General features: G+C 45.3%; 3 protein-coding genes and 2 non-coding genes across 11 annotated transcripts in view; 4 read left to right on the forward strand and 1 right to left on the reverse strand.

Annotated features, from left to right (window-relative positions):
• hectd3 (HECT domain containing 3) overlaps positions 1–8,642 on the forward strand; it is a 35,827-nt gene extending 27,185 nt beyond the window's left edge. Inside the window, exons 4-24 of one of the 6 annotated variants that reach the window (XM_088395494.1) lie at positions 839–1,105; positions 1,816–2,166; positions 3,525–3,954; positions 4,215–4,297; positions 4,376–4,468; positions 4,659–4,794; positions 5,028–5,149; positions 5,228–5,341; positions 5,417–5,499; positions 5,599–5,764; positions 5,840–5,921; positions 6,013–6,195; positions 6,409–6,630; positions 6,710–6,823; positions 6,912–7,001; positions 7,395–7,601; positions 7,671–7,800; positions 7,947–8,021; positions 8,092–8,179; positions 8,256–8,324; positions 8,435–8,642. In XM_088395494.1, coding sequence (XP_088251620.1) covers positions 3,604–3,954; positions 4,215–4,297; positions 4,376–4,468; positions 4,659–4,794; positions 5,028–5,149; positions 5,228–5,341; positions 5,417–5,499; positions 5,599–5,764; positions 5,840–5,921; positions 6,013–6,195; positions 6,409–6,630; positions 6,710–6,823; positions 6,912–7,001; positions 7,395–7,601; positions 7,671–7,800; positions 7,947–8,021; positions 8,092–8,179; positions 8,256–8,324; positions 8,435–8,519 — 2,493 coding nt within the window. In that variant the 5' untranslated portion in view covers positions 839–1,105; positions 1,816–2,166; positions 3,525–3,603 and the 3' untranslated portion in view covers positions 8,520–8,642. Of the gene's footprint in view, positions 1–838; positions 1,106–1,815; positions 2,167–2,385; positions 2,531–3,089; positions 3,241–3,524; positions 3,955–4,214; positions 4,469–4,658; positions 4,795–5,027; positions 5,150–5,227; positions 5,342–5,416; positions 5,500–5,598; positions 5,765–5,839; positions 5,922–6,012; positions 6,196–6,408; positions 6,631–6,709; positions 6,824–6,911; positions 7,002–7,394; positions 7,602–7,670; positions 7,801–7,946; positions 8,022–8,091; positions 8,180–8,255; positions 8,325–8,434 lie in introns of those variants that run through there. The other 5 variants (XM_088395490.1, XM_088395493.1, XM_088395492.1 and 2 more) reach the window with 5 other exon arrangements.
• rabggtb (Rab geranylgeranyltransferase subunit beta) lies at positions 474–2,891 on the reverse strand. Of its 2 annotated transcripts, none has more exons than XM_088395507.1 (9): positions 2,732–2,891; positions 2,346–2,453; positions 1,990–2,187; positions 1,801–1,906; positions 1,656–1,708; positions 1,460–1,570; positions 1,250–1,375; positions 946–1,095; positions 474–883 (listed from the first exon to the last, which is right to left on the reverse strand). In XM_088395507.1, the coding sequence occupies exons 1-9, from the start codon at positions 2,732–2,734 to the stop codon at positions 743–745; spliced, it is 996 nt and encodes a 331-aa protein (XP_088251633.1). In that variant the 5' UTR covers positions 2,735–2,891; the 3' UTR covers positions 474–742. The 2 variants fall into 2 exon arrangements, with proteins under 2 accessions (XP_088251633.1, XP_088251634.1); XM_088395508.1 differs by having other exon boundaries at positions 2,692–2,801.
• A 350-nt stretch (positions 8,643–8,992) lies between the features above and the next one.
• Positions 8,993–11,283, forward strand: rps8a (ribosomal protein S8a). Its single transcript, XM_088395510.1, has 6 exons — positions 8,993–9,100; positions 9,943–10,049; positions 10,257–10,356; positions 10,533–10,708; positions 10,883–11,012; positions 11,139–11,283. Exons 1-6 carry the CDS (start codon positions 9,097–9,099, stop codon positions 11,246–11,248), a joined length of 627 nt encoding a protein of 208 aa, XP_088251636.1. The 5' UTR covers positions 8,993–9,096; the 3' UTR covers positions 11,249–11,283.
• LOC148386982 (small nucleolar RNA SNORD46) lies at positions 10,083–10,190 on the forward strand. Its single transcript, XR_015862881.1, has one exon. It is a non-coding gene; the product is annotated as a small nucleolar RNA SNORD46 (small nucleolar RNA).
• LOC148386983 (small nucleolar RNA SNORD38) lies at positions 10,746–10,813 on the forward strand. Its single transcript, XR_015862880.1, has one exon. It is a non-coding gene; the product is annotated as a small nucleolar RNA SNORD38 (small nucleolar RNA).
• Positions 11,284–11,584: the final 301 nt, after the last annotated feature.

The raw sequence follows: 11,584 nt of genomic DNA on the forward strand, positions 1-11,584 counted from the left end.
TTGGCCTGAAATGATCCTTTTGAAAGCCACTGTCTTGAAATACTAAACCTGGATTGAGACGCTAACTTTGTCCTGAATCCTAGTCATTGCTTGAAATTCTCATCGTAATCTTGATTTCATATTCTAATTTGAAATTTACATTAGTAAACTTCACCACTAATTTGAAACCATAATTTGAAGCCCTACCCCACCTTGCTGGCCACTTTGATGTTTTGTACTCGGATGCAATCAAAACTTGCTACTTGAAGTGTGAGCACAGACTGGCTACTTTATTATAATAATGTATTAAATTGCTCGACTGTGGCAAAGACAACAAGAGTGATGGCTCAGTGTAATCGCTGATGTTTGTTCATCGCATTACCATGACTATGCTCATTATAATGAGTGATAATTATTATCACTGCGGTCTTTAACAATGTCTGGTATGGTAACAGTGCCATCTGGTGGTGCATGCCAGAATAGAAGCAACACACTGAGGATTTAAACTTTTATTGCTCGAAGCAACCAAATAAGTTACATATTCACATTAAATGACCTTTGGACAGATGATAAACATTAAAGTAACCATTTAATCTGCAAACTGTAAATTAGCCATTTTAAGAAAGATGTTCGTCTACATTGATGGGAGCGAGAGTCCATGTGTTATTTAGGAGTTGAACATTACTAGAAGTTTTGCATACAGGAATGTTCAGTGATGACAACTTGTGTGTGCGTGCGAGTGTAAGACACTAGCACGCGAGGGTTAGCTGAGGAGCTCCGGCTTCAGACCGAGCTTCTGCAAGACGTCCTCAGGCATGCACAGCACAGGATTGACCGCCTTGATCTTCTCGTCCCCCAGCAGGGAGAGGCCGGCGATACCAAACAGTGTGTGGAAGGGGTCCACCTAAGCAGAAGAAAGAGTTGGCAATGATAATGCATTAGGTCGACCGAGACCTTTCCGCTCACCATATCTCCCGGCCGGTCGGCAAAGCCTCCCGTCTCCTCATCCTGACAGGCCAGGATGAAAGAGCGCAGCTTGTCCTTGTCGATCCAGTGGATCTTGCCAATGATCCGGAGAGACGCCAGAACCCACCAGGAGTAGCAGACGTCCGGAAGCTAAAGCAAAGTGAGTTTATGAGAAAAGTTTCACCGTCTATTTATTTGATAAGTTAAATGGTTATTATTTTCTATTTTATTTCATTATAAATCTTGGATTATTTTCAAATTGATAGTGACAAAGCTGATGACACAAAATTAGAACGGCGGGAACCTTCTCAGGACGCCCATTGAGGCCGCCTGACGGCAGCTGCCTCTCGCAGAGCCACCAGCCCAATAGGTCGGCGTTGAGCTGGTGCAGCTGGCCCGTCAGCGAAAGGAAGCCCGTGCAGCAGTAAATCTGACAAAAACGCCGTTTCGGAATGTTTGGAAAAAATAGGCAACATGATAATAACAGGGTGGCAGAAAAGAGATTGTCCATTACCTGACCGGCATGCGACTCGGACCCGGGCCTGCATCCGAAACCACCGTCAAAGTTCATACAGGACAAAACAAACTCCACCGCCTTCCCCACGTTGATGGCGTCCATCTTGCCCTGTAGCGAGGGGAAAGAGATAGTGGCCATTTTATGGATGAGGACTTGTGCTGGCTAAAGAAGCTTGGAATGAAAACACACACACCAGTAATGAAAGAGTGGCCACTGCGCAGAAGGAGAATCTTGTGTCAATTTCTCCTGAGGAGGCAATAGAAATGGAAAAAGTCGGCTGAAAAAGCTTCTACATGAGCGTGCCAATTCCTGATATTGTTTCTATTTCGGTCCCTTACCCCATTTATCTCCAGCAAATGATCCGTCATCCTGCTGCAGCCCTTGGACATACTCCACAATTTTGTCCACGTCCAGTGAGTCCACGCTGTCGTACAAGCACAGAATCTACAGAGGACGACAACAACAACAAAAAACATTGAGGACTGAAGGGACGGTGGAAATCAGAGAGCTCGTGCGTGCGGCATCACCTGCACGGCGCTGAGCGTGTAGAGCAGGTGCGGGTCGTGGCCAATGCTGGCGCCGACGCCACCGCACTGGTGCTGACACTCCTTGATGAAGTCTATGATCTCCTGGCGGTTCATGCGTGGCAGCTGATACATCAGGTCCATCACTGTCAGACCCCAGTAGATGCCGCTCATGCGCAGGTATTCGGACAGTGTGTACTCCTGCACATGCGAACAGTATTTAGTACTTGAAATCATGTATTTATTTCTCCCTTATTTCAAGCCTATCTTAAAACCCCATTTGAAATGTTGATTAGTAGGTTAGATCATATATCTCCTGTGACACACATCTTATGACGAAAAAAGCGTTTAACACTCACATAGTCATCCTTTTTGGAGCCATAAGCAACGATGTAGTCTGCATGTTTGTCCAGCAGGAGCGTGTGGGGAGCGTGAGGGCTAATGAAGACGTCTTTTATTTGAGTACCCTGACAACACACACACAAAAAGAACAGTACTTCTCAAGCATAACGCTAGCTCGTGATTTTCATTGTAAAATTGGAATGTAAGTTCGCGTTATAATGCATTATAAAACTGCATGTTAAAAGGAAATGTGCTATCGCTGCACGCTAGCCCAAATGCTAACACTTTTGGCGTCTCGATCTCACGTCGAGGACTCAATTGTACTCGACGGAGCAATACTAACGCATTCACGCTACGTGTTACCATGAAAACTTGACAACACCGACGGATGAATGCTGTTTACCATGCCAAAATTTGACTCATGATCAAGAGACAGCGGCCTTATCTTCTTCGATTGATGTCAACAACCGAGATAGGGAGGCAGGAGGCGTTTTGCTGCTACCAGCAGCTCGGAAGGCGAAGTGCAAGTGTAATAATGGTACTTTTTGACCTGGCTAAAAAACACATTCGTTCCGAAACCCTAATTTTTTCTATTTTCTAACCGCTAGTAAATTAAAAGGGAAGAAGTACACTAAGATAACATGTAACAGTATTTATCTTTCTTATGTTAATGTCGCTTTATCCACCTTATATCTGAGCGCATTGCACTGCTTGGGAACTATGTATATATATTTTGTACTTTCTGTTTTAGATTTTTTGACATAAATAACGACACACAAAAATAAGATCGCCTGCAACTTTAGGTACGGGAAGTCGAGCGGGTCAAAAGTATTTAAAGCACTTCCGTAGCGTACCGTCACGTCTCCACTCAATCAACACCGACTCAAAATAAAGCGCTGGCGGTCATTGGCGGTATGTAGGAGAATACTGAGTCCCATAGAAAAATATATTTGGCAACAAGTAATTTTTATATGCTCAATGTTCCGTTGTTATGATTTTGGAGATTTCTGGGTTGCTCATTTTACAGCGCAGTGCTAGCTTGCTGCGTTAGCTTCCTCGATGAATTGCTCGTTTTATTGCCACGATGTGATTCACCTTTAGACTCTCTGTAACAGTTTAAAAGCGGCAACGTGCGCGTGACTGCCGCTTTTGTGTTTTATGACGCTCAGAAATTTCGTTTTTGTTTCATTTGCCAGGTGGGGGTCACAGCGCAAACAGGGAGGAGAGTGTGGTCATGACATCTGACTGCCGCTCCCATCCATCTCAACCATCATCATGTCTCTGGGGGACAGTCCACACCTGCTGCTCGGCCGGATTCGTTTTCTGAACCGCTGCATTGAGTGTTTCCAGAAGAGTGAGCCGCTTCCCGACAGCCTGTGTTATGTGCCAAAAGAGGTGTGCTACAAAATCTGCAAAGATTCATCCTCCAGCTCCTGCGCCGCTGCCTCTGGGGCTTCCACAGGGGGCTCTGGCAAGACGATGGTACCGGTCTTTGACGGTCCACACCAGAGTTCGATTAACAAGAAACTATGCAAGTACACCATTGAGCTAAAGAAAGGGACGTGTATCCGGACCACAGGGGAGGAATACTGTAATAGCCAGGGTCTCTGGGTCAAGATAAATAAGGTAAGAAGAAGCTGTTTGTGTCCAGGCTCATCACTTAATTGTGTAACTAAAGCTAAAGCCATACGGGTAAACATGCCCAAAATCTCAAAAATGGCTTTTCATGAAAAAATGTACCCCCTTGTGGAGACATGAGGGGCTTTCAAGAATTTTGCAAGTGTTGTACATGTGAATGAAGAGATGTTATTGATTACAAGGAAGGAAGGAAGGAAGGAAGGAACCTCAAGCTCTTAAAGTCCACATGTATGTGTGTGCGTCCACAGGAGCAGCTGGAGGAGCACCGTCCCGGGCAAGAGCTGGAAGAGGGTTGGATCCTGGTGTGCAAGCACACCGAGGGCGGCGACAGGTTGGTTCCGGTGGAGTCGCCCGAAACATTGAGCAGACAGCAGCAGCTCTTGGGCTATGACCACAAAGCGTGCAACAGGTGGGACCACGTGGTGGATGTGGAGAATGCCATGTTTCTCGGAAACAAACCCATGATAGCAGAGCCGGACGCCGCCGCGGTAGAGAAGCTGAGGTGGGTTTGGGCTAATGACTATGTGCTTGTTAAAACCGCTATTATTATTATTTGAATGGTAACCCTAACCGTCAATTGAGAGCTATCAAAATAAGAGCAGTAACAATAAGGACTCAAATGCACAGCTCCGACACAAAGTCCTCTGTACTCAAAAGCTAGTCAAATAAAATGTCTCCTAACCAACTGTCAGGTATGTACCACCGACCTGGACGTATGAATGCGACGAAGACCTGGTGCACTACTTCTATGACCACATTGGCAAAGAGGATGAGAACCTGGGCAGCCTGAAGCAGTGCGTGACCAATATTGACGTTTCGTCGTGTTCGGTGAGGCGCAAGTACTACTCGGATTTGTTTTGAAAATTTTCGACATTTCTAAGTGATCCAAACTTCTGAAACAATAGTGTGCATATGTTGAGAGTGAAACTGAAATAAATGTCAATCATTTATTGGTATTCCACCAGAGGGAGCCCATGTAGCACATTTTGAGAATCGCTGCTTTCGATGCGGCACACTGATCTGAAGTCGCACACAAACGATGCTGTTGTCGTCACTACCAGGAGGATCCGAGCGGGGGCGTGAACAGCTTAACAGACGGCGACAACAAAACATACTGGGAGAGCGATGGAATGCAGGGACAGCACTGGATACGACTTCACATGAAAAGGGGAACTGTTGTCAAGTGAGAAGCCGGCGCCACCGACAAAACCTGTCTTGTGATCCAAATAGAAAATGGTTTTTTTTTTCCATTATGCCATAGTAAGCTGATTTTGACGGTAGACTCCACGGACGACAACTACATGCCAAAGAGGGTGACTGTGTACGGAGGCGAGGGAGAGGCGCTGAAGAAGCTGAGTGACGTCACCATTGACGAGTGAGCCTCTTAGAATTGCAGCGCTTCAAACTTAGCATCCAATACTAAACAACCTCGTCCTCATTTTGTCTACAGCAATCTGATTGGGGAGATTTGCGTGCTGGAAGACATGTCGTCTCACCTGCCGGTCATCGAGGTCCGAATTGAGGAATGCCGAGGTGAGTTTTGATGTTCGTTTAGGTATTAGTTGGAATGAGTTATTTGTAGAGTTTTTTTAAATTGCTTCTTGTGTGCATGTGGCCCTTTATGTGGGAAAGATGAGGGTATCGACGTGCGCATCCGAGGCTTGAAGATCAAGTTGTCATGTGAGCGAGACCTGGGACTGAACGCAGACATCTTCCAGTCCTCCTACTTGGTGCGCTACCCTCGTCTGCAGGGGACGCCGGCTGATGTCCTTTACCGCCGAGCACTGATCATCCAGAGGTAGCAAATGTTTCTAGTCAAGCCAGTGAAATAGGCCAAATTGTTCTCATAACCCATTGATGTTTCTTCTCACAGGTTCACTTATTTACTAGACAGCATTCTCCCGCACTTTGTGCCTGCCTGGGACTACAGCGTGGGCACTTTCAACCACATCAAAGTAAGTTGGCCAAAATCGACCTTCGAAGGTTCTGACTAAAAGATACAAACTGAGATTTCTTTTGTCTCGGCTTCTCTACGGCACCTTCCAGAGCATAAAGCAGTTTCTGCTGCAGTCCAAACGCCGCTCTGCCCTGGTCACTCAGTGCCTGAAGGACTCTGAGACCAGCAAGCCCAACTTCCTGCCGTGCCTCTACATCAACAGGCGGCTAGCCATGGAGCATCGGGACAACGCCTCGTTGGACCCCAGCTGCAAGAACGCTGTGTTCAGTCAGGTCGGCTTGATTTTTATGGTGGCCAAAAGTACTGATTTATTTCTTTTTTCTCAAGTGAAAATTGAAATGGTGGCTGAAAAATGCCACCAGCCCAGAGCTATCTGTTTTCAGCTGTAGGGTATATAAGACAAAAAAGGTGTCACAAATTGTAAGCACTCAAGTACAGACGCCTGAACCTCAATAACAAAATGTTGTAACCTTGTAACTCCGCAGGTGTACGAAGGCCTGAAGCCGTCGGATAAAATGGAGAAGACTTTGGATTACAGGTGGCCCGCTCGTTACGACCAGTGGTGGGAATGCAAGTTCATCGCAGAGGGCATCATCGACCAGGGCGGGGGCTTCCGGGACAGCTTGGCCGACATGTCCGAGGAGCTGTGTCCCAGCTCGGCCGAATGTCCCATGCCGCTGCCCTTCTTCACGCGAACCTCTAACCAGGTACATTGGCCCCTAAATGTTTGGTTCGTGTTTTTTTTTCTTCTATTTCCATTGATTTTTGGGTTGTGTTTCTCTTCAGGGCGCCTTGGAGGCTAGAGACTACTACGTCCCAAACCCATCTTGCAAAGAATTCCACAAGTACGAGTGGATCGGGCAGCTTATGGGTGCAGCACTTAGAGGGAAAGATTTTCTCGTAAGTGAGTTCTTGTCTTTTTCATTTTTGTTTTGTCTCATTTGCAGCTATACTTCATTTTTGTTGTTGTTCTCTCTCCACCCAAAAGGTTCTGGCTCTGCCGGGCTTGGTGTGGAAGCAGCTTACCGGGGAGGCAGTTAGCTGGAGCAAAGACTTCCACGCTGTAGACTCTGTGCTGGTGAGGATATTAGTGGATTTTTTTGTCCACATTAGATTTACCAATTTCCACAAATAACTTCACCTAAAAGCTTGTCTTGGGTTTATTTATGTCAATATATATTTAAATGTACACAATGGCAGCAAAAAAGAAACCATTAAACAGACATTTGAATTGGCATCAATAAAAGAAATAATTATGATAACCCTCAATTTCATTTTTAACGCTGAAAACAATATCAGTAAATGATAAATGTATAATCATTGAAATGAGCAATTAGGATATACTATAAAATGCAAAATTTTACTTATAATGTAAAAACATTTGAAAAGGTTTCTGGTCTAGATTGCATTAAAAGCTTCACTCAAAATGGCGCATAGACAAACAAGTCACACATACTGGCTGCATTGTCAGGTCAACCTGCTGGAGGCCATGGACAACATGGACCGCGAGACCTTTGAATTCCGTTTTGGCGAGGAGCTGGTCTACACCACGTTGCTGAGCGATGGCCAGATGGTGGAGCTGGTCCCGGGCGGCGGTAACGTGGCCGTCCACTACGAGGACCGCCGCAACTTCATCCGCCTAGTGCAGAAGGCTCGGCTGGAGGAAAGCAAGCAGCAGGTCTGTTTTGAAGCCTTTGTCCTGACGGTCGCCCCTTGTGCGTCATCCATCTCTTTCCGCCCATCGCAGATCATGGCGTTACAGGCCGGACTGCTGAAGGTGGTTCCGCAGGCTGTTCTGGATCTGCTAACCTGGCAGGAAGTGGAGAAGAAGGTTTGCGGGGACCCGGAAATCAGCGTGGAAGCCCTCAAAAGACTCAGTCAGTTGACTCCACAGATAATACTGGCGCTTTTACGCGAATGACCTTTTTTATTCATTTTGCTTTTTATTCCAAGCAGAATAAAAGCAAATGCAGGTGTGATGTGTGTGTCAATAAAGCCAATTTGGTTCTTATTTGTTTGCCAGCTTGCTATGAGGACCTGGAACAAAATGACACTTGTGTGCAGTATTTGTGGGAGGCGCTCACCAACTTCACCAATGGTCGGTCTTTACTCTGTACATCCTCGACACATGTAACCTGATGATTTTTTTTTTTTGTTCATCTTTTCAGAGGACCGTAGCAGATTTCTGAGGTTTGTGACGGGTCGAAGTCGTCTTCCTGCCCCCATCTACGTCTTTTCTAACAAGCAAGTATTTTGGCAAGTATAATAATAACTTTAGCAGACTTGCAAGCTGGCGTTTTATCCTTTCAACTGCTTTTACTTCCTGCTCTAGCTCTGAGAGTGACGCGCTTCCGCAGTCTTCCACGTGCTCCAGCACACTGTATTTACCCAACTACCCGAGGTAGGCAGGCGGTCAGCCATTTGTCTCGTCACCTGTATTTTGACTGCATTCGTTTTTATTTCTTTGTTTGAGCCCGCTGAACTGTACATGTGTGGATTTTGTCATGGCAGTGCCAAAGTTTGTGAAGAGAAGCTGCGCTACGCCGCCTACAACTGCGTGGCCATTGACACGGATGTGAGCCCTTGGGAAGAGTGACCACTCCCCGATGAGTTGCGCTGCACATGCATCACTTTTGAAATGGAATAACTGCCAAGTTATCACAGCTGTAAATAATAGAGGAAAATAATAAAAAGAAATATAAATGAAAACTTGAATTTATCTCGTGACCCCTGCCTGTGCATTGTTTGTGTGTCTATCTCAAGAAGATATGATGATTGTTTATGAATTAAGGGTTACGTTTAGCAACAGGTGGAATTCTTTTAGATGTATCATTGTAAAAAATACGTTTGGGGACACAAAGCCACGTCTGATTAAAATTTGCTGTTCAATGTCATTTCAAAAGGTTATTTGGATCTTGTTATGATGTCAATTTATAGTTAGAGAAATTTTGTGATTGAGAGAATTATGTTTAGAAATATTCGCTGACATTTCATCAATACACTTCCAGTAAATTCAACATAGCATGCATTATATTTTATTATATCGAAATGATATCAAACCATGAAAAAATTGTGTCTCGTCAAATCTCGCTTGACGTAAATTGTCGCGAGACGACATGGCTTGAAGCCGTCCCATGATGCCTTGCGGTTCCTCTTTCTAGCCCGCGCCGGAGATGGGTACGTGCTTTCGTCCTCGGGTCGGAAGGCGAATCCTTGTCCATCTCTTGTTTTATCCTTGGAATTTTGATCTTGCTTACAAATATATTAAGGTTAAACATAAATGTAGTCCATTCGTTTTCAACTTGATTATGTGCGAGCCGGTTACAATGTTTTAAAGAGGTCATTTTCCGTGGACGTGTGAAATGCTCCAAGATGGCTCCCAGCTAGCTGTGTCTCGAACTTTACTTTCCAAAATTACGGCATATCACGCGTGATTGGTTTTGGGGACAATTTAAGATATTTTGTAATAATGTGTTCATGACGTCCGAGGTTTTGTTGTCTCGTCGAAAGTGGTAGGAAGTCGGTAAATATATCCAGGCTAACTGCGCTATGTCTGCATTGCCACTAGTCAGGTTGCATTAAGGTACAAAGTGCTTCTATTTTTTTTCCCTCTCATATTGTATAAAATGTCTGAGTTAATTACCTACTCGGCGTCATGTTTTGCATTGTGCTGTATACTGCTGTTAATTGATTTTAGCCCTGTCACCAGCTGGCCTGCAGTTAGTTTTTCCTTTTGACTGTCTTGTAGTACTTATTGGTTTCCTTTGATGGCGCCGTTGTGAGTGGCAGCCTTTTCTTGGAGCCTAATAAGTTTGATCTATCCTATATAGTGCAGTCCTGTTTGTTCAGTTAGTGAGACTATGCTTGAGTGATGTGATGAAGCATTTAATGCGGAATCCAAAATACACAATGTGGACAACCTACCTTGGAGAACTGATTGCTCAAGCATAGTCTGATATTGCCTTGCATGCATGTGCGCATACGTCTTCCACAGCATTAAAAACAAACTATTTTCTCAGGTATCTCAAGGGACAACTGGCATAAACGCCGTAAAACCGGTGGCAAACGCAAGCCTTACCACAAGAAGAGAAAGTATGAGCTTGGACGGCCTCCCGCAAACACAAAGGTAAATGCCACATGTTGTTTGATCCCTTCATGTCATGTGAGTGATGAAAACTGGACCTTAGGTAGGTCTTATTTGCACTGTTTTGGTGTAAAGCTTGGGACCTACCCGTGCTAGGCCTTGTCATAGTTACACTGACACATCATCAAATAAATGAGAACTATTGCCAGGTTGTTGCAGATTGTAAAAGGTTTTTTGTTCTGTTTTTAGATTGGCGCTCGCCGTATCCACACCGTGAGGGTCCGTGGTGGCAACAAGAAGTATCGCGCCCTGAGACTGGATGTCGGAAACTTCTCGTGGGGCTCAGAGTGTAAGTTTCCAATATTAGCTGGTTCTGAATCTTCCCAAGATGTTCAGTGATGATATTTATCCAGTTCTGCTACTGAATTCAAGTGCTGATAGTTAGGACTCTGAGAACCTGATGACCGACAACCGTTAGTCATAAATTAGGTGAGGGGGAGCAATTCATAGTTTTCTCTTACTTAGGCTGCACACGCAAGACCAGGATCATCGATGTGGTCTACAATGCCTCTAACAACGAGCTGGTCCGAACCAAGACCTTGGTGAAGAACTGCATCGTGCTGGTCGACAGTCTTCCCTACAGGCAGTGGTATGAGGGTCACTACGCCACTCCTCTGGGACGCAAGAAGGGAGCCAAGCTGGTGAGTCCGACTATGATGACCTGATAAGTCTGTTGTCTTTCCATGAAGATAACTGTCCAGTTCTGCTACTGAATGAAAGTGATGCTAATGAAGACTCTGAGAAAAGCAATGTCATCTCAACCTGATGGAATGTAAGGCTTCGGAGCGGAAGTGATGCTATTCCTTGTTGTTTAGACTCCTGAGGAGGAAGAGGTCCTGACTAAGAAGCGGTCCAAGAAGAACCAGAAAAAGTACGACGAGCGTAAAAAAATGGCCAAGATCAGCTCGCTCTTGGAGGATCAGTTCCTTCAGGGAAAACTGCTTGGTGAGTCAGTCGGGGCTTTGTCGCATAACAAAGCTCCATTTTCAAAGTGTGCTTACAGATGCTATGAGAAGTTCAATGTTAAGTCCTCAATGTTCTAAATGTTAAGTCCTCAATGTTGATTTGCAGCCTGCATCGCCTCCAGACCGGGCCAGTGTGGTCGAGCTGACGGATACATCCTAGAAGGCAAAGAACTTGAGTTCTACTTAAGGAAAATCAAGGCCAAGAAAGGCAAATAAATGTTTCATATGCCAATAAAAAAAAACAACTGTTACCTTTGTCGTTGCTTTTACTCCCTTTACTCTGGATTTAATGCTAAGATTTCAAGTCTGTGCAAAATCCATCCATCCATTTTCCGAACCGCTTAGTCCCCACGGGGGTCGCGGGCGTGCTGGAGCCTATCCCAGCCGTCATCGGGCAGTAGGCGGGGGACACCCTGAACTGGTTGCCAGCCAATCGCAGGGCACACAGAGACAGACAACCAATCGCACTCACACTCACACCTAGGGACAATTTGGAGTCTTCAATCGGCCTACCAAGCATGTTTTTGGAATGTGGGAGGAAACCGGAGTGCC

Source organism: Syngnathus floridae, chromosome 14 (assembly GCF_059516105.1).
Source record: "Syngnathus floridae isolate MCC-2025c chromosome 14, RoL_Sflo_1.0, whole genome shotgun sequence".
Taxonomy (NCBI): domain Eukaryota; kingdom Metazoa; phylum Chordata; class Actinopteri; order Syngnathiformes; family Syngnathidae; genus Syngnathus; species Syngnathus floridae.